At 43.2% G+C, this 27,038-nt stretch overlaps 1 protein-coding gene across 4 annotated transcripts in view; it reads left to right on the top strand.

Moving 5' to 3' along the window:
• The first annotated feature begins 20,222 nt into the window (after positions 1-20,222).
• Positions 20,223-27,038, top strand: part of SNX16 (sorting nexin 16) — a 34,540-nt gene continuing 27,724 nt past the window's right edge. The window contains exons 1-3 of one of the 4 annotated variants that reach the window (XM_070382894.1): positions 20,309-20,465; positions 22,674-22,921; positions 23,009-23,148. In XM_070382894.1, the coding sequence (XP_070238995.1) occupies positions 22,774-22,921; positions 23,009-23,148 (288 nt within the window). In that variant the 5' untranslated portion in view covers positions 20,309-20,465; positions 22,674-22,773. Of the gene's footprint in view, positions 20,500-22,673; positions 23,149-27,038 lie in introns of all 4 variants that reach the window. The other 3 variants (XM_070382892.1, XM_005908664.3, XM_070382893.1) reach the window with 3 other exon arrangements.

Below are 27,038 nucleotides of genomic sequence, written 5' to 3'. Positions count from 1 at the left end.
TCTTACTGACATGAGGATTCTTTAATGTACTATACTATAATTTACCTAGATAAAGTACAACAAAGTCAGCACTGAAAAGACATAAGAAAATATTGATAGCCATTTAAGAGAGTAATGTGCTGCTGTTGCTAAGTCGCTTCAGTCGTGTCCGACTCTGTGCGACTCCATAGACGGCAGCCCACCAGGCTCCTCCGTCCCTGGGATTCTCCAGGCAAGAACACTGGAGTGGGTTGCCAATTCCTTCTCCAATGCATGAAAATGAAAGGTGAAAGTGAAAGTGAAGTCGTGTCTGACTCTTAGCGACCCCATGGACTGCAGCCTACCAGGCTCCTCTGTCCATGGGATTCTCCAGGCAAGAGTACTGGAGTGGGTTGCCATTGCCTTCTCCGAGTAATGTGCTAGTAGCTATCAAAATTTTAAACATAAAAAAAGTTTATCCTTTTACCCAGTAATTCACTTTTAGGGAATTTCATTCATAAAACTGTGCCTACACCACAAAATTGTACATAACAATGTAAGATTATGGTGATTCTACACATACATACATAAAAAGATCTCTAAGATGTATCTTTAAGAGTAAAAGAAAAATAGAATATTACAAGTAACATGATCTTATTTATGAGTTATATTAAATTACAAATAGAATATTGATAGATAAATTGATAGACATATTGAGAAAGAGACCTTCTTACCATCCAAAGATCTTGCAACCTGATTTACCTTTATTCCTAGAAAAGAGCCCGAATTACATTTCGAAAACCAAGGATTAAAATGTTTCCCTCACGGGTCTATTGGAGCTTCAGGACTGAATCCACGACTACTATATTCACTGTAAAATACATCTGACATTTACCATTTTAAAGCACTTTCGCTCAGTTCTCACAATATCCATAATCAAAGTATCCCAGAGCAGACAAAAGCCATGTTATACTATTCTGCCATTTTATGCTAATATAAACTCATATTTATTCATTTGACAAGCATTTATGGATGGTTTACTATGAGCCTACTCCTCATAATATGTGTTGTCAGGGTAGAAAGATGAATCAGATTGGACAAAGATCCTACACTGAATAAAATGAGCAACCAGAGTGTATGTGTTGGGAGAAGCAGTGAGTTACATGATACATGCACAAAGAACGTAATTTAAGGAAAAAGGGAATAGATGACATCAAAAAGGCACCAAAACATACAAACTATGGTCTCAATGATGTGCAAATCTCGAAGCCTAGGGGTCTTCTGTAAGAGTCAAAACTCCGAATTCAAGTTGTTCATGTCACTTTCTTTGCTTGTTTATTCACAACAGTTCTTTAAGATGGTACTGATCCCACAACACTCTACTCTGCGATAGAACCAAGGGACAAGCACACAAAGTCAGAGACAAGGGAGTCGGATCTGCTGAGGCGGCTCCACTTACCAACTGTTTGGGAGCATCATCTAAACCCTCCGAGCCTCCGTGTGGTAAACTGGATTTTATAAAAGTGATCGCACCACCACTTCTCTTCAGAACCTTGTCGCTTCTGTACCAAGAGGAGACGCCAGTCTCCCTGCCTTGCATCTGGGTGCCCCCATACTCACACAGTCACCCAGGGAGCAGAATGCTGCAAGCTGCACTGCCGCTCCTTTCAAGGCTGCTGATACCAACGACCTCCCTCCGCCCCTCGCCCCTCTCCCTCCGTCTCTTTCCATCTCGTCCTCCCTCTCCACTCCTAACGCTCACCCCTGAAATCCACCCACCACGCTCACAGTCCTCAGCATCCATCAGCACCAACTACTCAACTCGTCAGTGGACGAGCCTTCACATGACCACAGGCTCTGCTTTCCAGGCTTCCAACTGAGGTCTTGGACACTGTGGAATGGAGAGATAAGCCATCCCCATCTGAATTTCGTGTCCACAAATCCATGAGCATAACAAATGGTTGATTGATGTAATCTGTAACAAGGGTAGAGTAACTAGAACACCCAATTTCCTCATCAGAACAAAGTGAGGAGAGAGTGGGGGCAAGAGAGTGGGATGGAATTAAGAAATACAAATACATAGTAATATATAAAATAGATAAGCAACAAGCGTATAACGTACAGCACAGAGAAATATACTCACCAATTTTTAATAACTTCAAATGAAATATAATCTATAAAAATATTGAATCACTATGAGGTACACCTGAAGTTAATAACATCAATAAACTATATTTCAATTTAAAAAAAAAATTACTGAGACTTGTTTTGAGGCCTAACATGATCTATCCAGAAGACTGGATAGATCCAGTCTCTGTTCCAGTCCTCGATTCCAACATCCATTCCATGTACCCCTGATAGCAGTCTGAAGTTTTTGAGTGGCATATTCTACAGGTGTTATAAAACACATCTGATCTAATGTATTGTTTAAAGCCAATGCTTACTGACTGATTTTTTTGTCTGGATGATCTATCCACGGATATAAGTGGGCTATTAAAGTCCCCTACTGTTATTACATTACTGTCGATCTCTCCCTTTACATCTAAAGTTACTATTCACTTTACGAGTTTAGGTGCTCCTGTGCTGTGTGGATAAACACTTACCAATACGATATCCATGTCTTGCTCTGACCTCCTTTATCATTATGTAATGGCCTTCTCTGTTTTTGGCTACAGTCTTTCTTTTAAAGCTCAATCTGTTTGATATGAATATTGGTACCCCAACTTTCTTTCCATTTCCATTTCTATGGAGCATCTTTCTCCTTCCCTTCGTTCTCAGTCTTTGCGTGCCTCTAGATCTGGAGTGAATCTACTGTAGGCAGCATATCCAATCAGCCACCCTCTGTCTTTTGACTGGAGTGTTTCTCCCATTTACATTGAAGTGCTATTGACAGGTATTGCTTACTGTCATATTGTCAACTGTTGTTAGTTTATATCTGCTCCGTCCTTTTTGTGATCTTCTCCCTTGTAATTGGATAGCTTTCTTTTATGCTGTTTAGGCTCCTTTCTATTTTGTCCGTGTGAACCTATTGCACATTTTGGTTTGTGGTTTAGCACACAGTTCGTATACATCAACCTGTATACAGTGGTTTACTCTAAGCTAATAGTTGCGTAACTTAAAATGCTTTCTAAAGGCACTACATTTTTAGTTCACCTTCCCACATTTTTATGTCATATCTTTTTATGTCTTTTTAGTTTGTATCTCATGTACTTATTATAGTGGATTTTATGACTTTTGTCTATTAACATTCATACAACCTTTTTAGGTGGCTGAACCACTGCCTTCACTATATATTTGCTGTTACCAGTGAGATTTTTTTTCTTTCATATAGTTTCTTTTTCCAAGTTATGGCTTTTTCTTTCCTGCTTAAAGAATACTCTCTTAAATTTTCTTGTAAGGTCAGTTTAGTGGTTGTGAACCCCTCTAGTCTTTGCCTGTCTAAGAAACTCTCTCTCTCCTTCGATTCTGAATGATACTCTTGGCAGGTAGAATAATCTTGGCTGCAATTTTTTTCCCCTTTTAGCCCTCCCTTCTAGCCCGCCAGTTTTCTGCTGAGAAATCAACTGTTAGCCTTATGGGGGCTCCCTTGTATGGGACTAGCTGTTTTCCTTTGCTGCTTTTAAAACGTTCTCTTTAGCATGTGCCATCTTAATTATGATAGGTATTCATGTGAATCTCTTTGCCTTTATCTGACTTGGGACTTTGTGTAATTCCTCGACCTGGATATTTGTTTCCTTGCCCAGGTTAGAGAAGTCGTCAGTCACTATTTCATCAAACATGCTTTTTGCCCCTTTTTCTTTCCTCTCTTTTTGAGACTCCTATAATGCGAATGTTAGTATGCTTGATGTTGTCTCTGCAGTCCCTTAAACTACTCTCGTTTCTTTTAAGCTCTCTCTTCTTTTTGCTGTTCTCATTGGGTGCTTTGCAGTACTTTATCTTCTAGATCACTGATCGATTCTTATCATTTTATATGCTGTTTATTCCCTATAGTGTATTTTTTATTTCAATTTTTGCATTTTTCAGCTCTGACTGGTTTTTTCTTTTGTTTTCTAAGTCCCTGTTGACATCTCCTTCTGTTTCTCCATTCTCCTCCAAATTTCAGGAAGCATGTGTATGACTATTACTTTGAACTCTTTATCAGGTAAATTATTTATCTCCATTTCCATAGGATTTCTTCCTGGGGTTTTATCTTGTTCTTCCACAGGGAACATATTTTCTGTCTCCTCATTTTGTCTTTCTCTGTTTCTACGAATTAAGCAAAACAATTACCTCTCCCAGTCTTGACGTGTGTGTGTAGGTGAGCCTCCTATGTAGACCACATGTGTTGGCTGGCGCTGAAGTGGGCGCCAGCTGAGGGTGGCGTCCAAGAGTTGCCTTCACAAGACGGCTGGAGCTGGGGCAGGTGCAGACAGGGCGGGGAAGGGTCCGGGGTATGCCACGTGAGGCCCACCTTGGCAGGATGACTGCGGTGGGCACACTAGGGGGAGACCGCAGAGCATGGCACACCAGGGCCCCCTCTGGGGGACAGTGGGAGCTGGTTTGAGCCAGGGCCTGGAGGCACATTGACAGGGCTCTGGTAGACCAGCCCAAACACTTTCCTGCTGACGCTAACAAAGTGGCAGGGGAACACAGGAAAACGGCATTCTGCTCACCAGTGCGTCTCGTCCGCCCAGGAGAGCTCCAGAAGACCCCCACCGACAGGCTGATGCTCCGGTTAGCACCAATGAGTGGACTTCCTGCATGTACAGTCCTCTCGCCCCATACCCCAGCGCAGGCAACGCCGACAGGCCGATGCTCCAGAGTTAGCACCCATGAGTGGACTTCCTGCATGTACAGTCCTCTCGCCACGTACCCCAGCCCAGGCAAGTCTGCACATCGGCCCTCCCAGCTATGCCTTCCCCCTGGAGCTACCACGAGGAGGGGTTCCCACTGAGGCTGCGCCTCCACCCCTCCTACCCTCTGGAGGCAGTCTCTCTCTCCTTTGTTGTACAGAAGCTGTTCAGCTAGTCCTTAGCGCTTCTTCAGGAGAAGCGGCTCTATTAAGTGAGTATAAATTCAATGGGTCCATGGAAGCACGTGAATTCAGGGTCTTCCTACACTGCTCTTCTTGAAGTGGAACCTACTCCCTTCCCCCCTGCATTCGTTCTCTACATAGTAACAAAAGTAATTTATAAAAAGTAAATTTGAAAACAAAAAAAAGTAATTTGAAACTTCTGCTTTAAAAAGAAAAAGGAGATCTTCTTCCCCTTATTTCTGCCATCAAGTACAACTGAAAACCCTGGAAACTGTACATAAAACAAACATAAGAAGACTCTGAAAAGTGGAGAGAAGGCAAACTAGCTAAGTACATATGACAGAGGAACCAGAGAAGAGTTAACCTGTGTTCTCTTTTAAACTCATATGCCCCAGATTTGGAGGTGAAGAACTGGCAACTCAGAAATGCCAACAGACATATACAAACAAAAAGCCCAAACAGAAGCCACACATCTTTGGGGATCTGAGAGGGATAGATACACTTGGAAATGAGAGAGGAAGCAAGAGTCGGGGGAGAGGGTTTTGTTAGTGAGGAACAGCTGCCTGTGCCGCTGCCTCCCTTTTCTCCTCCTTTCAGTCCCGCTCACCTACTTCTTCCCCCAGACTAGGGTAGTTTACGCTTCAGATCCCCCTGCTACACTTCCAGGCCATCACCTCCCACTCAACTCCACCGCTGCCAGACAGGGATCAGACTGTCGGATGAAATCTGGGAACAGGAATGAAGGAAACGAGAAACGGACAGACAGTGAGATGCCAAATTAACCTCTTAACTTCCAATAAATTCTCAAAGTGTCAGTGAAGAAGGAAAAAGAGAGGAAGCTCTACCAAAATGGAGTGCCAATTCATACGTCAGCACACATCATGAACACTCACTAAGAGCTGCAGACTCTTTACTACCACGTTCAATTAAATGGGGAAGATTTTTACGGAAGACATGAACATGTGAGAATCAGCTGAAGGAAGGAGAATTCAGTGAGTTGCCGGGATGTAAGAAAGAAACTTAGGAAAAACTGCGAAGGTGTCAACATAACAATTGAACCAAAAAGGAAATTTAGTATACAACTACTGTTATATAAATATATTAAAATATAAGTAAAGTGTCATTTTTAAGGTCCAAATCAGTGTTGAAACTGAGCATACTAGGAAGCAGCTGAAACCTTGAAACGAGCGTTTTACATATAAATCCATTAATGTTGTATGCAATAGACTAATGAATCACTCTAGGCTTTTTGAATTCCCGATAAATATTTTTGGATAAAATTTTCTAATGTTAAAAGCAAACTGTATATATCAGAAACCATATCAAGTGACTTGCACATAACATATATTAATATATATTAAATACCTTTTGTTTTGCTATCCAGTGATTCCTTTTAAAGCTGCTTATAATTTTTTGCTCAGCATATATATTTATAACTGTGAAATGCTAAATATTACCACAAGGTGGCTCTTCTTATATTCTAAATTAACTGTATCATGTAAGTAGCACTGAAAAAACAATTTCCATAGAGATTATATTATCTCTTATATGTTCTTTTAAAATGAATACTATTGAAATAAGGCCAGTCTGGGAAAGGAGAAAAATATAATATATTCAACTACATACTCTTTCAATGATTTTGGTGTGTTCATGGTGGAGGAGAGAGGGCAACTGACTTGAAAATCCATGATTTAACCTTTCTCACTTGTATATTTCCAAGAGTGTATTTCCAATTCAATGTTGGGTATAGGATACAAAATGTCAGATATGAAATAATTTACTTGAGGAATGTCTTAACTAACATTTGAGAGAAGCCCAAATTATCAATACAAAACATTCATCCATGCAACAGTTATATATTGGTTCTGACCACACTCCAGACTCTGCAATAGTCAACGTAACAGAAGGGTTCCGAACACAGAGCCTGGAGCCAGACTATCAAGTTCCACTAGTAGTCTCTCCCACCTCACCATCTGTGTCTCAGAAACACTTAACTGCTTGTACCTGTGTTTACTCACATATGAAATGGGCCCAGTAACACAAGCTATACAAGCCTCCCTTGGAGCCCAGTCGGTAAAATCTGCAAGCAGCGCAGGAGACGCAGATTTGATCCCTGAGTCGGAAAGATCCTCTGGAGAAGGAAATGGCTCCTACTGGAAGGAAACCCCTCCAGTATTCCTGCCCCGAGAATCCTATGGACAGAGGAGCCTGGCGGGCTACAACCCATGGGGTTGCAAGAGTCAGACACGACTTAGCTACTAAACCACCACTCACCAATACAAGGTTATCATGAGAATCAAATACTCAACATAAGTAAAAAGTATAAAAGAGCACTTTCTAAGTTTAGGTACTTAAGTATTAGCTATAAAATTAGGCACTGTAGTTAATTTAAATCACATCAGCAAATTCCTTGACACTCCTCCCATCAAAATTCTTATTTTCTTTTCTTTAGGTATGCTGCTGCTGCTGCTAAGTCGCTTCAGTCATGTCCAACTCTGTACGACCCCAGAGACGGCAGCCCACCAGGCTCCCCCGTCCCTGGGATTCTCCAGGCAAGAACACTGGAGTGGGTTGCCATCTCCTTCTCCAATGCGTGAAAGTGAAAAGTGAAAGTGAAGTCGCTCAGTCATGTCCAACTCTTCGTGACCCCATGGACTGCAGCCTACCAGGCTCCTCTGTCCATGGGATTCTCCAGGCAAGAGTACTGGAGTGGGGTGCCATTGCCTTCTCCCCTTTAGGTATGAGCAAGCCTTAATAAGGTATTCCCAACAAGCACAAATGCAAGGTTAGTTTAAGAAAGCAATACAACCTCAGCATGGTCCACTCTTTCTTAGGATGCTCACCCTTGGAAGCCAGATGCCATATTGTAAGGAAACAAGGAACAAGACCCAAGGAAAGTCCAGGTGGAGGTGTCCTGGGCAAGAGCCCCAACTAAGGTTCCAGGCAACAATGAGCATCAGCTGGCAGATGTGTGTGAAGGAGCCCACAGGTGACCCCAGTCCCACCTTCAAGCCGCCCTGGGCGTTGCTCAGTAGAACAGAGCCAACCTGTCTTTCCCAAGCCACGCCTGCTCCCTTTGCAGAGGCAGGAGCGAAATAGACGCTGTCGCTTTAAGCCACTGCGTGTGCATGTTCAGGCGCTCACTAATAGACAACCAGGACAGGCACTGAGCCCACAAACAAGACACAGCTTCTTCCTTCAAAGAGGAGCACAGTGAGTACACAGGGACAGTGTGACCTACTAAGAAAAGGTGTGGACTTCGGAGTCATAGTCCAAAGTCTTAATCCTGTTTACTGCCAAACACCTCCCTGAGCTCTGCTTTTTCACCTGGAAAATCAAGGTAAATAACAACCCTTGCCTTCAAAGGATTGCTCTATACCCTAGCAAATCACCCCCCTGCCTTGAGTCTTACCTCTCTATTTCTTCCAGATGCCAGAGACAGAGGAATCCACCTGAAATGCAGATGTGATCCTGGGACCTTCTCTCTGTCTGCCCACTGCCCACTCCCAAGAGGAAACTTCTGTTTCTCAGCCTTGCTTTCAGGGCCCTCTGAGACCTGGTCTTCCACCTTCTTGGCCCGGAAAACCCAAAACCAAACCACATAATGAGTCTTGTGAGCAAGCCACTACCTCTGAGCATTAGACCCTGTACTTCAAACAACACAGCAGACGTGGGAAGAGTCCTTTGATTGGTAATGCTGAGGCATGTTCTGTACCCTAGCTGGAATGAGGCTGAGAAAGCAAGGATACGGCAATCTAGAATTTGAGAGTGGGAAGTGGGCTCTGGCCTCTCACAGGGCAGGAATTCCCTAGATGCAGAAAGACACTCAGAGAGTTGGCGTCCGATGAAGTCCACTGCAGAACTGTTACAGGAGCTTCAACCAACTCAGCCACCCACGTGGATGACACTCCCTGGGGAAAAGAGGAGAACTTGAACAAAGCTCAAAGGGGGTGCCCAACTAACTCTGCAACACTTGGGGATTTAGGCAAAAGTGAAAGTTCTCCGTTTCAGCTGGCAGCAGACTGCTGCTCGGTGGGTCTCCTGTTCAGCGGGGCAGGGAGCCCTACGGGAAGTCCTCCAGCTGGCGTCTGTGTGAGAGCTTGGCTCAAGTGGCACCAAGTGTCTCACCTCTGTTCATGGAAAGGCTACTGTGGAGCTGCCGCTACAAGCAGGATTCTGCTGTTGGCAAAGCAGGGACAGCGGCTCACCCAGCCCTGAAGGGAGTAATAACCGAAACAGAGTCCCTGGCGCACAGAAGATGTCTCTCGGGGAGTTTAAGGATGAGCAGAAAAGGGAAAATTGACACGAGACTAGAATTCCTTAAAATGAAGTGGGAGCTTGAAACTAGCAAGACTGGGATATTAGTGTTAAAATCCAACATGTCAGAAACACATGGATCACATATGCAACTGCAGAAACATCTGGCATCTTACTTCTGGGACCAGAGCTCTTAGGAAAAGGAAGAAAGAGCGCTCTGGCTAAGTGGTTTCCTTTTTCCTCCTACAGAGCACGTGAGGCAGCCTTCCTAGAATGCTCTGCCTACATCCTCAGGTTTGTAAAGTTGTTTTCTTCTAGACGTCCAAATCTCAGCAATCAAGACACATGTTGAGAGGGGTCTGCTTCGATGCCTCAGTGGATAACTGCTGCGCCTTCCCCTGCCCCAGCGACTCTGATCATATGACTCATTCTATTGTCTTCAAAGAATATAAACCTAGATAAATTCTTCACACTTATTTCTTGTTATGTTTATTGCCCATCCCCACGTAAACATTTACCAAACGTGGACTCCATGAGAAGAGTGGTTCTTGATAACTTATGTTGTTCCTGATAAATTCCTAGAAGCTTAGAACAATAACTGGAGCGTACAGAAGGCGGGCAACAAAGCCCTGTCAAATGAAGAGGAGGGTGGGCTCCTCAGAGTTAAGGCTATTCAGTATCACACAAACATTAAAACTGCAGGTCTGTCTTTATTTCAATTCAAACAACTGTCTCTCATTATTAAAAAATCTCTGTATAAAATCCTCTACACCTTTTCTGCCTAGGATATTCCTCTTCCCAACTGCACCCCCTCCCCCAATTCCTATCCAGACACATACTCTACCTGCTTAATTCCTTCCCAATCCTTCTGGTCCATCCAATCTTTCACAAAGGATGAGAGAAGCCAGGGCTCAGAACCAACATAAACAGCAAATGAGAACAGGAGGGCATCTGAGGACAGGAGAGGCACAGGAGAACGTCAGTCTACCAAGACAGATCACCCAGGAGCCAAACCCAGGATGCGTGAATTATACTACAGCTGGGTAAGAGTCAAAGAGAAAGATAAAAGAAACGAAATCACTCGGGTCAGCTCCCATAGTGTTAAATGAAGTGGGACCCCATGCGTTTCTGGAACTAAGTCTAAAGACTTCACTTTCAATCTCTGTCTTGCCAAGGATGGCCTTCTGAGGGGCGAGGCTTCATCCCATGAGATGACAGAGAGAGGATGGTGGAGGAGAAATCTGAGCATGGGCTTCAGAGATAGACAGAATCGGGCTTGAGTCCTTTAACCTTTCCAAACAAGGCTGTTCTTGTGGCTTAACTGCTGAGTCGTGTCTGACTCTTTGCAACCCATGGACTGTAGCCCACCAAGCTCCTCTGTCCATGGGACTTCCCAGGCAAGAATGCTGGAATGGGTTGCCATTTCCTTCTCCTCCAAACAAGATAAATTCTCAGAGAATAACTTTTCATATATAAAGAGCTGCTATTTGGCCTCTTAGAGACTCAGTCTGGAAAGAATCAATCATAACAACACTATCTGACTCATGGGATTATTTTGAGGGTTAAATAAGTTAATGTACATAAAATATATAGTGCAGACCTCTGTTCATAGTTAACTACTATTCAGTCATTCATTCAACAAATATCTATATTCATTACTATCAATACTGTCTATCTTCTTAAAGTAGTTGAGCTACCCAGTTGACCCCAGATAATAATATCTATTGTTCATTTTGCCAGGTACTGTGCTAAGCACTTACCAAACAAGATCGATTTTTTTTTTCAAAACAACCCTATGAGGAAGGACTATTATCATCACATATTACAGATGAAAAAAAGCTAGAAGTAATCCAAACAAAAGACCATGGATAACCCAGATAATTTAAGCCCTCACTGAAGAGGTTAATACCTCACCTGAAAGATGAGCAGGAATCTTGGTGTCGATGGACCAAAGACTTGCTACTTCTTCCAACACTATAGTTTTTCCTTGAATACATTTTTTCCCTTTTTTGGAAGGATCTCTTGCATGGTGGGATGTTGAAACCTGGAACTAGGACCTCAGAATTCCTTCTCTATGTTTATCCCAGGAATTGCAGTGCATCCCAAACTTAATTAAGACAGAGACTTAAAAGAACAATAACACCTGACTCATTGGTCTGTTTAATTTCATAGTTCAGCTTTTTTGCATTTCATTTGATTTTTGCTCTGCCTAATGAACTTGATAGATCTGAACCAGGCTGTGATGTTTGTTTCAGTATCTCCTTAAGGTTTCAAATGATACTCATAAACTCATAAAACATTAGATCTGAAGTGGACCTTGCTGCTGCTGCTGCTAAGTCGCTTCAGTCGTGTCCGACTCTGTGCGACCCCATAGACGGCAGCCCACCAGGCTCTCCCGTCCCTGGGATTCTCCAGGCAAGAACACTGGAGTGGGTTGCCATTGGAGATATCTATCTAATGCAGTGATTGACAAATTACTCTGGGCAAATGAAGGGATCCTTTCTCTCTAAGCAGAGTTGTTTCACTTTGGTTCACAGACTAAATTTCCCTTTTATGTTTCTTTGAAATCAAATTCCACTGAGAATGTGTGCATGTGTGTTTGCTTGTTTCTATTAAACTACCAAGCTGATCCAGTAAGAAAACTGTAGTCAGCTGCTTTCATTCATGTATTTGATATAGCCACAGCCGATGCTGGAGGTTCTGTAAGCCAGTGAAGAAGAAAAAGATATGGTCTCTGCCTCAAAGAGCACACTTTCTAGTCAGAAAGGCAGTCATACAGCGATAACCACATTCAACGGGGGCAAGGCCATAGTAAAAGCTTGAAAAGGGGACTGTGAGAACATGGTGGAGAGGGAGTCAGGCCAGCCTTTGGAGAGCATGGCACCTAAAACTGAGTCTCCGAAATGGGACAAGAGAAGTAGAATTCCAGGCAAAAGCTGTAGGAAAAGCTAGCAAACAGAAAAATAAAAAGCTTAGAATGGAAGATAATTATTGATAAAGCTGGACTTTGAGATGCATTGCATATGATAGGTACTCAATAAATGGCTGGAAAATTAATTAACTAATTAATTCATCTAGAAGAAATAGACCATAAAAGAGATAAAAGTCATTACTTGAAGGGACTCATGGACCTACTCAAAAATTTAGATTTTATTCTCTAAACCAGGAGTGGAAAATGTGTAAATCTAGAAGAATATTATAGGAAATGTGCACCAGTAAGATGAGCCAGGTATTTTAAAAAGTACTTATTATGGAGACTATACCCAAAGTACCTGCCTTATTCGGGTACTATATAAGGTCAGTATCAGATCAGATCAGATCAGATCAGTCGCTCAGTCGTGTCCGACTCTTTTCGACCCCATGAATCGCAGCACGCCAGGCCTCCCTGTCCATCACCAACTCCCGGAGTTCACCCAGACTCACGTCCATCAAGTCAGTGATGCCATCCAGCCATCTCATCTTCTGTCGTCCCCTTCTCCTCTTGCCCCCAATCCCTCCCAGCATCAGTCTTTTCCAGTGAGTCAACTCTTTGCATGAGGTGGCCAAAGTACTGGAGTTTCAGCTTTAGCATCATTACTTCCAAAGAAATCCCAGGGCTGATCTCCTTCAGAATGGACTGGTTGGATCTCCTTGCAGTCCAAGGGACTCTCAAGAGTCTTCTCCAACACCACAGCTCAAAAGCATCAATTCTTTGGTGCTCAGCCTTCTTCACAGTCCAACTCTCACATCCATACATGACCACAGGAAAAACCATAGCCTTGACTAGACGGACCTTTGATGGCAAAGTAACGTCTCTGCTTTTGAATATGCTATCTAGGTTGGTCATTCCTTCCAAGGAGTAAGCGTCTTTTAATTTCATGGCTGCAGTCACCATCTACAGTGATTTTGGAGCCCAGAAAAATAAAGTCTGACACTGTTTCCCCATCTATTTCCCATGAAGTGATGGGACTGGATGCCATGATCTTCATTTTGATGTCCAATACACAATCCTGGCCCTTATGCTGTACATTTAATGAAAGTCAAAGTGTTAGTTGCTCAGTCATTTCCAACTCTTTGCAGCCCCATGGACTGAAGCCCGCCAGACTTCTCTGTCCATGGGATTCTCCAGGCAAGAATACTGGAGTGGGTTGCTGTTCCCTTCTCCAGGGGATCTTCTCAACCCAGGGATCAAACCCGAGTCTCCTGCATTGCAGGAGGATTCTTTACTGTCTGAGCCACCAAGGAAGTCCTCACAAATAATGCAATGACTGCCTCCACTCATGTACCAAATACAAGGCACTCACAGAGGCTTGTATAAGTGCTTACTTAATTCCATCTGAAGAAAGCAGGAAGGTATTACTAATGAAGTTATACTTGAGATGGACTTGAGGGATGAGTAGGAGCTCGTATCTCTATTTCCAGCTACATTCAAAGGCCCTTCAATTCAATCAGGCTGGTCTCCGCAGTGTTTCACAACACTCCACACAGTTACACCCTTTCTCGAGTTTTTTACTTTGCCCAGTGTGCTCTGCCTGGTGGCTCAGGCCATAAAGAGTCTGCCCATAATGCAGGGGATCCAGGTTCGACCCCTGGATCAGGACGATCCCCTGGAGAAGCAAATGGCAACCCACCCCAGTATTCTTGCCTGGAGGATCCCATGGATGGAGGAGCCTGGCAGGTTACAGTCCATGGGGTCACAGAGTCAGACACAACTGAGTGACTTCACTTTCATTTTCGTTTTTTGCCCTGCCTGCATCCTTTACTTATTCAATTCCTAGCACCCTTTAAGCCCAATGTAGGTCCTCCTCGTGCACAAAATCCATGAAGACTTCCCAGGCATCAAATGTTAACTGAGAACGTACCAGGGGCAAGACACTATGGGAAGGATGACAGACATTTAGGACCCAAGTGCAGAAGTGCTCAGAAAAGGGCATCTTACTATCCCGGATAAGAAGCTTATCAGTTTGAGAACCAAGAGTTCATGGGCAATGGAAATGATTACAAGCAGATCTTTTAGCTTCTGTTTTCCTTTCAGTTTTTGAGGAAATGAAAGAGTAATTTTAGAGTCATTTTAGAGTCTCGGCTCTAAAATGGAGACTTATCTTCAAGATCATTATGGTCCCTTTCAGTTCGAAGACTAACTGTGATTTTGTGAAGTAATTTGGTCTCTTTGTTATATTTCCAGTAGGATTTCCACACATGCTTTCAAAGTCTTTCTTATGTAATAGGAGTAGAAAGATCACAAATCCATGCTAGTAGTATGAAAGGCTCTTCTCTGTGCCATTATAAATGCCATGTAATTCCTACCCTGGATTTAGGATATTCCACAGGTCACAAATTCACTGTAATAAAGTTGGCTATCATTTTGCTCCATTGCTACTTTGGTCACCTCCTGTCACTCTAAGAACAGAGTACCTATAGTTCCTTTTCTGAACTTTTAAAATTTCATGACAGGGAGAAAACAGAGGGCAGGTGGAGTTCAGATCCTGACTATTAAGATTATAGAAACACTGCCTATGGAAAACAAGGAATCCATAAAATTATACCAAAGTAAGACTGCAGCCATGAAACCACAAGACAATTGCTTCTTGGCAGGAAAGTGATGACAAACCTAGACAGTGTGTAGAAAAGCAGAGATGTTACTCTGCCAACAAAGGTCCATATAGTCAAGGATATGGTCGCCCCAGTGGTCATGTATGGTTAAGAGCTGGACCGTAAAGAAGGCAGAAAACCAAAGAATTGATGCCTTCGAACTGTAATGCTGGAGAAGACTGCTGAAAGTCCCTTGAACAGCAAGGAGATCAAGCCAGTCAATCTTAAGGGAGATCAACCCTGAATATTCACTGGAAGGACTGATGCTGAAGCTGAAGCTCCAGGATTTGGGTCATCTGATGTGAACAGACGACTCACTGGAAAAGTCCCTGATTCTGGGAAAGATTGAGGACAGAAGAAGAGGGCATCAGAGGATGAGATAGCTGGATGGCATCACTGATACAATGAACATGAATTTGGGCAAACTCCAGGAGATGGTGACGGACAGGGAAGCCTGGTATGTTGCAGTCCAAGAAGCCCCAAGGAGTCTGACACAACTGGGCGACTGAACAACAACAACAATAATTGGAAAAGAGTCATTTTATGTTATTTCAGTTATTTCAAATCATTGATAAGGGATTGCTTGTATTTTATCAACTTTCACTTTGCGCATTCAGTTTGTCTCATTTCAATGTGCCATATTAGTTGTACTCTCAGTTATAAGCAAAATAACCAACTCAGGTTAGATTTAAGTAAAAAGCAAATCTACTGGAAGAACATTAAGGTACTCATGAACTCCAAAAAAAGTGGATAATGGGGAAGAACCAAACCAACTCCAGGGACCTCAGCCATGGGACTTTATGGACCTTCACACAAAACTTCCTTAATCTGCCTGTAGCTCCTGTGACTTCCAGGCTGTATGCTCACCTTCCTACAAGACAGTAGGAGAGAGCATCGTTTGGACAGAACTGGGTCAAAAGTCCTGTTCAGACAGAATCAGCTATGACAAAACAACTTCTGTTATAAGAGTGGCATATTATGAACATGACCACGAGGACCCATCCTTGTAGAAGAGGGACAAACTTCACAGAAGGGGGAAATGTTGGGATCTGAGAAGCTACGCCTGTTGCACGTACCTTATTCTGCTGTGTTTTTTTTACATTCATTCTCCCTCCTCCTTAAACCCTCTACCCCTATGTACCAATATCTACATATCACTGTATAAAATCATACCTTGAGCGGGCTCCATATGTCCTGCTACGTGTATACATTTTATACAAAATTAAAATGATGAAAGGGCAGAAAAAATGGTCTTCTGTTACTTTAAAAATTAAAATGAATGCAATTCAATTTGACTGTGTGCACTGTATAAAGTCATCATAGCTCAAATAAAATATTCCATACACAGAGACTAGCCCATTAGATGCTATCTGTGTTAATATAACTTTTATTTTGACAATCGCAGATATTCTTTCTTGATTGTTAAGGATGTCCTGGAGCTCAGAAGTAAACCCATATGCATATGGCCAATTAATTTATAACAAAGGAGCCAAGAATATTGTTAGTGTTGTTTTTCAGTCACTAAGTCATGTCCAACTCTTTGTGACCCCATGGACTGCAGTACATCGGGCTCCTCTGTCTCCACTATCTCCCAGAGTTCACTCAAATCCATTGACTCAGTGATGCTGTCTAACCATGGATTCCTCTGTCACCCCTTTTCCATTTGCCTTTAGTCTTTCCCAGCATCAGGATCTTTTCCAGTGCATCAGCTCTTCACGTCAGGTGGCCAGAGAATTGACTTAAAGCTTCAGCTTCAGCATCAGTCCTTCCACTGAATATTCAGGGTTGATTTCCTTTAGAGTTGACTGGTTTGATCTCCTTGCAGTCCAAGGGACTCTCAAGAGTTTTCCCCAGAACAATTCAAAAATATCAATTCTTCATTCTCAGCCTCCTTTATGGTCCAACTCTTACACCTGTACATGTCTACTGGAAAAATCATAGCTTTGATGATATGGATCTTTATCAGCAGATGTTTCTGCTTTTTAATATACTGTCTAGGTTTGCCATAGCTTTCCTTTCAAGGACCAAGCATCTTTTAATTTCATGGCTGCAGTCACTGTCCACAGTGATTTTGGAGCCTAAGAAAAAAATCTGTCACTGCTTCCACTTTTTCTCCTTCTATTTGCCATGAATTGATGGGATTGAATGCCATGATCTAAATTTTTTTCATGTTGAGTTTTAAGCTAGCTTTTTCACTCTCCTCTTTCACTTTCATCAAGAAGCTCTTTAGCTCCTCTTCACTTTCTGCCATTAGAGTAGTATCATCTGCGTATCTGAGGTTGTTGATATTTCTTCTGGCAACACTGATTCCAGCTTGTGATTCATCCAGCCCAGAATTTCACATGATGTACTCTGCACAGAAGTTAAATCAGTAGGGTGACAATATAAAACCCTGACACACTCCTTTCCCAATCTGGAACCAGTCAGTTATTCCATGTCCAGTCCCAACTGTTGTTTCTTGACCCACATACAGGTTTCTCAGAAGACAAGCAAGGTGGTCCTGGTACTCTGGTCTGGTATTTCCACAGTTTGTTGTGATCCACACCGTCAAGGGTTTAACATAGTCAATGAAGCAAAAGTAGATATTTTTCTGGAATTCTCTAGACTTACTATGGTGATTGCTTCACAATGAGTACAAATATTAAGTCATTATGCTGCATACTTGAAACTAGTATAATTTATACTGTTAATTGGAATCTCATTAAAATATTTTTAAGAAATGTTCGGTTCATTTTCTAAAAGTAAAATCTAGACATTCATCTATGCCAGATATTCTGGAAGACAAAGGATACATATAGTATGCATGTCCTGTATGCGCCTTTCAATAATTTGTGAAGGAGGTTCTTCTTGGACAATTCCAATGATCTTTTCTAAATCTTTTCTCTATCCCTAACTGAGGTATGTGTATACTTTGCTTCTTGAAAGTTTAATATTCCTTTGCTTCCTGGATATTAGATTATAAGATTTTCCATTTTCAAACTTATCTTTTGCTGCAGTCCTGACAAGTGAGGGAAATATTCCAAAGCTCCTTTTTCTTTTCTACACATTTATTAACTTAGAGAACTCAAGGATATATCTGCCACCTCTCAGCCAAGGCTGCCAAGTCTATCCTGAAAACTACCTCATGTTTTAGTCTACCATCTCTACAGAATTCTTTTTTATATTTCAATTTTATTTATTTTTTCCACTGTAGCAGGCAGCATATGGGATCTTAGTTTCTCCACCAGGGATGGAAACTTTGCCTTCTGCACTGGAAGCACAGAGTCTTAACTACTCCACTGCCAGGGAAGTCCCTAGAATTCTCTTTTTATGTCTCATTCACACTGAAAGAGCAATATTATCAATCGAAAACCATCAATATGCCACAAGCCAGATTATCTTCCTATGTTCACTTTGAAATTACAAGTTATCATGTTTTCCCAGTTTTGGGACTATTCCAACGCCTTAGAACTCATTGAATGATTTTTGTATCAAATTGCTCAATTCTAATGATAAATAGGCCTGCAGAGAACATCCGCTGGATCATAGAAAAAGCAAGAGAGTTCCAGAAAAACATCTATTTCTGCTTTATTGACTATGCCAAAGCCTTTGACTGTGTGGGTCACAATAAACTGTGGAAAATTCTGAAAGAGATGGGAATACCAGACCACCTGATCTGCCTCTTGAGAAATTTGTATGCAGGTCAGGAAGCAACGGTTAGAACTGGACATGGAACAACATACTGGTTCCAAATAGGAAAAGGAGTTCTTCAAGGCTGTATATTGTCACCCTGCTTATTTAACTTATATGCAGAGTACATCATGAGAAACACTGGACTGGAAGAAACACAAACTGGAATCAAGATTGCCAGGAGAAATATCAATAACCTCAGATATACAGATGACACCACCCTTATGGCAGAAAGTGAAAAGGAACTCAAAAGCCTCTTGATGAAAGTGAAAGAAGAGAGTGAAAAAGTTGGCTTAAAGCTCAACATTCAGAAAATGAAGATCATGGCATCCGGTCCCACCACTTCATGGCAAATAGATGGGGAAACAGTGGAAACAGTGTCAGACTTTAGTTTTCTGGGCTCCGAAATCACTACAGATGGTGACTGCAGCCATGAAATTAAAAGACGCTTACTCCTTGGAAGGAAAGTTATGACCAACCTAGATAGCATATTCAAAAGCAGAGACATTACTTTGCCAACAAAGGTTCGTCTAGTCAAGGCTATGGTTTTTCCAGTGGTCATGTATGGATGTGAGAGTTGGAGTGTGAAGAAGGCTGAGCGCCAAAGAATTGATGCTTTTGAGCTGTGGTGTTGGAGAAGACTCTTGAGAGTCCCTTGGACTGCAAGGAGATCCAACCAGTCCATTCTGAAGGAGATCAGCCCTGGGATTTCTTTGGAAGGAATGATGCTAAAGCTGAAACTCCAGTACTTTGGCCACCTCATGTGAAGAGTTGACTCATTGGAAAAGACTCTGATGCTGGAAGGGATTGGGGGCAGGAGGAGAAGGGGACGACAGAGGATGAGATGGCTGGATGGCATCGCTGACTCGATGGACGTGAGTCTGGGTGAACTCCAGGAGTTGGTGATGGACAGGGAGGCCTGGCCTGCTGCGATTCATGGGGTCGCAAAGAGTCGAACACGACTGAGCGACTGATCTGATCTGATCTGATCAAAGAACCATTTTTCTGATAATCTTCAGGTCTTTAGACATGCACGTCTAACAAGCCTGTGTGCTAAGTTGTTTCAGTCCTGCCAACTCTTTGCGACTCCATGGACTGTAGCCCACCAACCTCCTCTGTCCATGGGAAGAAGAACACTGGAGTGGGTTGTCATGGCCTCCTCCACGAGACCCAGGAATGGAACCAGGGTCTCCCCACAGGCATGTTCTTTACCATCTAAGACACCAAGGAAGCCCCTAACAAGCCTAATACTATATTATTTGAATCAAAATTTCTCTCGAGATAATAAAAAATAAATAAAATTAAAAAAAAAAAAAAACCACCGCCACACTGAACAACTTCAGGAGTTCTCTGAAATTACTCCTCCTCATTGGAGGAATTACTCCTCCTCCTTGGAGGAATAGTGAGGAACAGTAGGACGAGGAACAGGCTGTAGTGAAGCATCCTGCGCCCCCGTGTTAGAATCAGCTGTCCTCCCCTGAAACGCGGCTCCTTTTGGAAAACAGCCTGTAACCCGGTAGAACCAGCCCCGCAGGGGATGACTACGAGTCCCAAGACGCAAAGCGAGCCCCGGCCCACATTGGCCGCAGTTGCTCCCGGGAATTGTAGTCTTCTCATCACCTGTCGTTCAAACCAGGGACCGTAGCCTCCATTTCTCAAAAGTTAACTGATAAAAATAAAGCTATGGGAAAGAAGGTAAAATCCTTACCACAAAACTAGGCTCGACCCAGGCGCCGAGGACCCCTGAGACCACAACTCACGCCCCTGATGCGGGCGCCCTCCGCGTGACGTCATTTCCGGGAGCGGCGGCAGCCCAGCCCCTCCCTCCTCCTGGCGAGGACCCTGGGCCCGCGGCCCGCGCAGAGGCAGGCGAGGAGCCACTGTTTTCTGGAAGGGGTCACGTGAGTTCTCCGGGCGCTGTGGGTGGAGACGGAAAGCTGCGGTGAGGCAGGGTCGGAGTTAACCCTCCCGGGGCAGCGCGCCCGAGCGGGCTGAGGTAGGGAGCGGGCTGAGGAGGGGATCGCACTGAGGTACGGAGCGCGCATAGGTGGGGAGCGGGCTGAGGTAGGTAGGAAGCGCGCTGAGGTGGGGAGCGCGGTGAGGAACGGAGCGCGCTGAGGTGGGGAGCGGGTTGAGGTAGGTAGGGAGCGCGCTGAGGTACGGAGCGCGCTGAGGTGGGGAGCGGGTTGAGGTAGGTGGGGAGCGCGCTGAGGTGGGGAGCGGGTTGAGGTAGTTGGGGAGCGCGGTGAGGTAGGTAGGGAGCGCGGTGAGGTAGGTAGGGAGCGCGCTGAGGTAGGGGGCGCGCTGAGGTGGGGAGCGCGCGGCAGCTGACACCTGCGCCCCAGTGGCGGGCGGGGGGAACTCCCACGGAGGGCCGGGAGTGCGACAGAGCCCGGGCGGCCGCCGGCTCTGCCGCGCGCCGGGGCGGAGGCGGGGGCGTCTTGGGGCCCCCGGGAGTCCGGGAGCGGGGGCTCGCCGTCCCGAGCCGAGGGGCCCTGGCCTGCGCAGACCGGACCAGACCGTCCTGGGTAGTCCCGGCTCTGCGCTGCCAGCATGCGCGACCTGTCTCGCTCGCCGAGCTGCTCTGGCCACCTCACCTGCCCGTGGTCCTCCAGAGGACCGAGAGGTTCTTCTCAGAGCAGGTCGAGGCCGCGGCGCGAGTCCCGCTTGCTGTCTTCCCGCCGGGCAGCGCTGAGGGCCTCGCGAGCTCAGAGGCTGTGCGGGTCCGGTGTTCCCTGGCCCTGAGGCCTCAGGTGGTCGAGTGGCCGAGGGCAGGGCGACCCCGCCGGCCGTCAGGAGGCTGAGAGTTCAGGCAGTTATTTACTTCTTTGGGGGGAAGCCGTCGGGCGGAACCGAGGAGCGGTGAATCAGCAGCTCGGGCTTCCCGAGTGCCTGATGATGGGGAAGGGTGCCCAGAGCCACGTGCTGGGTTAGAAATGTCTGCGCGTCTCTCGGACTCTGAGCGGCTTGTCTCTTTACCTTTCTCACCAGTAGAGTTGCGTAGACGTAGTTGGATAGGTAGACCCGTTGTTATGTGCCATTTCCCGGATCTGTAATTTACTGCCATTTCGCAGCCTATGGGAAACCTTTTTTCCTGTATCATTGTGAAATTATGAGACAAGATAAACTCCTCCTTTTGACAGCAGAGCTTATGAAGTATGGGTTTTGAACATTTGTTCAGTACCTGCAGTTTATGGTGTAGCGGAATTAGGGATGGTCTGGAAACTACGAAGAACGTTTAAACTTTTAATCGTTTAATCTTGTTCGATATGTTTAACGTTCATTGCGGTTTATTTTGGAGAAGGCAATGGCACCCCACTCCAGTACTCTTGCCTGGAAAATCCCATGGACGGAGGAGCCTGGTAGGCTGCAGTCCATGGGGTCGCTGAGGGTCGGACACGACTGAGCGACTTCACTTTCACTTTTCACTTTCATGCATTGGAGAAGGAAATGGCAACCCACTCCAGTATTCTTGGCTGGAGAATCCCAGGGACAGGGGAGCCTAGTGGGCTTCCGTCTATGGGGTCGCACAGAGTCGGACACGACTGAAGCGACTTAGCAGCAGCAGCAGCAGCAGTTTATTTGATTAATTTAATGTGACCAAGTTTCCCCTCCCCCCAAATCCGTTTGATCCTGGTTTTAATGAACTGTTACTTTAAGAACTGTTTATTATTTACCTTACAAGCTGTCTAAGCTTCTGGTTGACTGTCATTACTCTGGGTAATTTTTTAGTTTCCCTAGTTAAATCGGAAGGAAGTATAAATAATTTTTCTCCCTTTCTTTCCTTCCCTTTACCCTCCACTGCCTGTACGATATTTAGTAGTGTCAGGATCATAATAAAGAGAATAAAGTTTCAGGACCATCTTTATCACTTTTCCTCTTTTCAACTCCTTTATGTCCATGACGTCAGGTTACAATGACCCTTACAGCAATCCATCACGAAGAAAGAGAGGGAAAAAGGATAACATGTAATATTAGGATCAAGAAAAAGAGTGTAGAATACTTCTGCTCTCCTCATCTTGCAAACAGGAGTTCTTAGAGGTGATATTTGTGGATTAAAGAAAGAAGTTTAGGGTGTGTTTTCTTTCTAAACAAAATAATACAGTGTCACAAAATTAAAAGAAATGGATATGAGCATTTTGTTTTCTTTTGGATAATGCTCCTGATCAAATACTAATCTTTCATGTGTTCCTCTCATTTTTAGAGAGTGAATTCCTAAGAAGAAAATAATGCATTGCTTATTACTTGTTCTCTAATTGTTCGGACTCAGAAGTGTGCAAGTTTGTTACAAAAGCCAAAAGAAGATGGCAACTCCTTATGTTCCAGTTCCTATGCCCCTAGGGAACTCTGCTTCCAGTTTTGCAACCACCAGAAACCAAAGAAGTTCTTCTTTTGGGAGTATCTCAACAAGCTCAAATTCTTCCAAAGGCCAGTTAGAAGACTCAAATATGGGTAATTTTAAACAGACCAGGGTATCTGACCAAATGGAAAGCACTTCATCTGTCTGTAGCAGTCCCCTCATTAGGACTAAATTTACAGGTGCAGATTCTTCCATTGAGTATTCTGCTAGACCAAGAGAAAGTGAAGAACAAAGTCCTGAAACAGTGAATATTGAAGATAGACCTTCTACACCTATTATCCTGGGTTATGAGGTGATGGAAGAAAGAGCTAAATTTACTGTGAGTATTGACTTCTGCTATCCATCATTAGATGAAAGATTTATTAACCGGTGCTCTAAACTTGTGTTGAATGATGTTAGCCTATACTTGTAATTTCTTGAACATAAAAGTTAGTTGGTTTATACCCCTTAAGTTGGCATGCTGTTGGTATACTTTTGCTTTACTTGAATGAATTTTTGCAAACCAGACACAGTTGTGAAACCAGCACACAAATCAAGAACAGACCATTACATCATGAAGGCCTCCCCTCATGCTCTGTCAGTCAATACCCACTCTCCTGATGGCCTAGGTTAATTTTGCCTGTTTCTGTACTTCATGTTAGTGGAATTATGGAGTATTTACTCTTGGATATGGTCTCTTCAGCATACGTTTGTAAGATTCGTCCTTGATCTTGCATGCAATTGTAGGCAGCTCACTTTTATTACTGATGTTACTCCTTTTTGTGAATATACTACAGCTTATCCGTCCTACTGCTGAAGGGCATTTTAATCATTTCCAGTTTGGGACTTTTACAGATACTGCTGCAAACCTGTTAGTACTTGTCCCTCAGTAAACACATGTACTCACTTCTGTTAAAGTCCTAAGAATAAAGTTTCTGGATCATCTGCCCAGATTTAGAAGATACTGATGAACATTGTACCAGAGCGGCCATACTAAGTTATACTCCTTTAAGCAGTGTATGAGAATTCTAGTTATTCCACATCTTCCCAGTTCAGTTCAGTCACTCAGTCGTGTCCTCTGTGACCCCATGGACCGCAGCACGCCAAGCTTCCCTCCATCACCAACTCCTGGAGCTTACTCAGACTGATGTCCATTGAGTCTGTGATGCCATCCAACCATTTCATCCTCTGACGTCCCCTTCTCCTCCCACCTTCAGAATTCAAGTTATTCCACACCTTCCCAACATGTAGTATTTTTTTTTTCATTTTAGCTTTTCTAGTGAGTAGAATGATACATTGTGGTTTTAATTTGCCTTTAAGACTTTTTTTTTTTTTTTGCCCATTTGAGTATTCTCTTTTCTGAAATGTCTGTTCAAGACTTTTGTTCATTTTTCTTTTGGGAGGTCTTTTCTACTTTGATTTATAGTTTCTTGTGCATTTTGTACATAAGTCCTTTTTCAGAACATGTGTTGTGACTATCATCTCTCACTCTGTGATTTGCCTTCCTTAATGGTTCATTCAATAATCAAGAGTTCTTAGTTTTAATATAGTCCAGCACATTAAATTTTTTTTTACAGTTAGCCCTTTTTAAAATCTGCCTCCTTCCAGGTTACAAGTATGTTGTCCTATGTTTTCTTCTAAGAGCTTTATTGTTGGACCTTTCATAGTTAGAGCTATAAACTGTCTGGAATTGATTTTTGTCCATGGTATGAAGTAAGAGTCAAGACACATTTTTTTCTCCCTAAAATCAGGTTTTTATTGAAAAGACAACTCTATCTCCTTTGCATTTGCTTTGTTGCCTATGTCACAATCAGGTGACCATAAATGTATGGGTCTGATTCTGTGTTCTATTTCTCCCTTCTTTACTGGTTTCACCCTGTCTTAATTACTAAGGCCCGATGGTAGTCAATACTACCATCTGGTAGCTAAGTACTATAGCTTTGCTGTTCCTCTTCAGGGTTGTTTTGGCCCTTTGCACTGAGATTGTATTAAATCTATCTAGAGAGAACTGACATATTTATAGTACCGAGTCTTTGAATCTATGAACCTAAACCATGTCATTAAGTCTTTAACTTATTTAAATAATATTTAATTAATTTTAAATAATATTTTAATAAGTTATTAAATAATATTTTAAATAATAGTTTTCAGGGCAGAAATCTTAACCTCTTTTGCTAAGATTGATTACTGGGTATGGATATTGTTTGATATTCTCTACATCTTTTAATGTTTCTGTTTCTTCATTGCTAGTTTAATCTATTTTGTCCTCATTATATATTACGTATTTATATATCCAATGACCTTGTTAAATCCATGTATAAGCTTGTTCTTTGAAACTGTTTCTTCTTTCTCTTGGATTTTCTGGAAGTAATGATTTCATATTTACTTCAATATTTCATGTTGTATAGTTAATGACAGTATGGAAGGATCTTCTAGGAAAAAGAATATTGAAATTATAAAGAGGCAGTTTTTAGAGTTAAAATATTATAAGACATGATATGGATGGCAAATCTGCATGGATCTGACTTTTTTGTGAGTGATTTTTGGACATTATAATAAATCGGTAGCTCATTTCTGTACGGTGACCTACCTTCTCTATGCAAGAATAAGCATTCACTGAGGTAATATTGTGAAAAGTTTGTATATAAAGTCTTTCAAGACAATACAGAGGAAGAAATAAATGACACATATAAAATCAATCATATTCACCTATTTATTAATTTAGCGTTTTTGGAGTACGAGTTATGTGCCAAGCCCTCTTCCAGGTAATAGTGGTACAGGAGCTCAACTGAACATATGAAAGATAGATAAGCAATTTTATTCTTAATATTAGTTTGTCACATGGTGATAAGTGCTATACAGAAGAATCAAAAGGGGGAAAGAAATAGTTTCTTGAAACCAGAGTTGCAATTTAAGTGGCACTGCCAGTCATGGCCTCACAGGAAAGATGTAGCACTAGGAGAAAATGACAGGGACAGACAGGGAGGCCTGGCATGCTGCAGTCCCATGGGGTCGCAAAGAGTCGGACACGACTGAGCCACTGAACTGAAGAGAAAATGAGCCATGACAATACCCAGGACGTTGAGAGGGGAGGGAAGGGGCTTCCCAGACAGGTGGTGTAACTGCCGAGACCCTCATGGCTAACAGCAGGATAATCAGTGGGGAGAGATGTAGGAACTGAGGTAACAGCAAGGGAGTGTGACCCCCAGTTCAAATAGAGCACAGAAGCCTTTATAAGGCCTTTAGAGTTTCCCCCATTTTGAGCTGGGAATCTCAAAAAGATTTTAAAAGGGAAAATCAGATGATCTGACTTAAGCTTTTTAAAGGCTCCTTCTGGCTACTGAATTGAGACTAGATTTTGTGGGAGAAAAAGGAAGGCAGGAGGCGGTTAGGTTCTTGCAGTAATCCATGGGACATATGGTGGTGTGCACCAGGTGAGGGAAGGGGGCCTGAGAAATTGTCAGATTCTGGAGATGTCTTGAAGAGAGAGCCTTTGGATGGGGGAGATGGAGAAAGCAAAAATGATCCCAACGCTTCTCACCTAAACAATGTGAAAAGTAGAGTTGCCATTTAATGAAATGGCAGATTTTGAGGGAAAGACCAGAATTTGTTTTTGCACATGCTAGGTTTGAAACATTTGTTAGACATCAAGTGGAGATGTCAGTTATGTGTGTGTATATATGAGGGTGTCACATGTATATATATTTTATCTTTCTTTCTATATATATATTCAGTTCAGTTGCTCAGTCAAGTCCGACTCTTTGCGACCCCATGAATTACAGCACGCCAGGCCTCCCTGTCCATCACCAACTCCTGGAGTTCACTCAAACTCACGTCCATCGAGTTGGTGATGGCATCCAGCCATCTCATCCTCTGTCGTCCCCTTCTCCTCCTGCCCCCAATCCCTCCCAGCATCAGAGTCTTTTCCAATGAGTCAACTCTTCGCATGAGGTGGCCAAAGTACTGGAGTTTCAGCTTTAGCATCATTCCTTCCAAAGAACACCCAGGACCGATTTCCTTTAGAATAGACTGATTGAATCTCCTTGCAGTCCAAGGGACTCTCAAGAGTCTTCTCCAACACCACAGTTCAAAAGCATCAATTCTTTGGCACTCAGCTTTCTTCACAGTCCAACTCTCACATCCATACATGACCACTGGAAAAACCATAGCCTTGACTAGACAGACCTTTGTTGGCAAAGTAATGTCTCTGCTTTTGAATATGCTATCTAG

Source organism: Bos mutus, chromosome 14 (genome assembly GCF_027580195.1).
Source record: "Bos mutus isolate GX-2022 chromosome 14, NWIPB_WYAK_1.1, whole genome shotgun sequence".
Classification (NCBI taxonomy): Eukaryota; Metazoa; Chordata; class Mammalia; order Artiodactyla; family Bovidae; genus Bos; species Bos mutus.
Note: the sequence above shows the minus strand (reverse complement) of the source record. Positions and strands in the feature narration are given on the sequence as shown.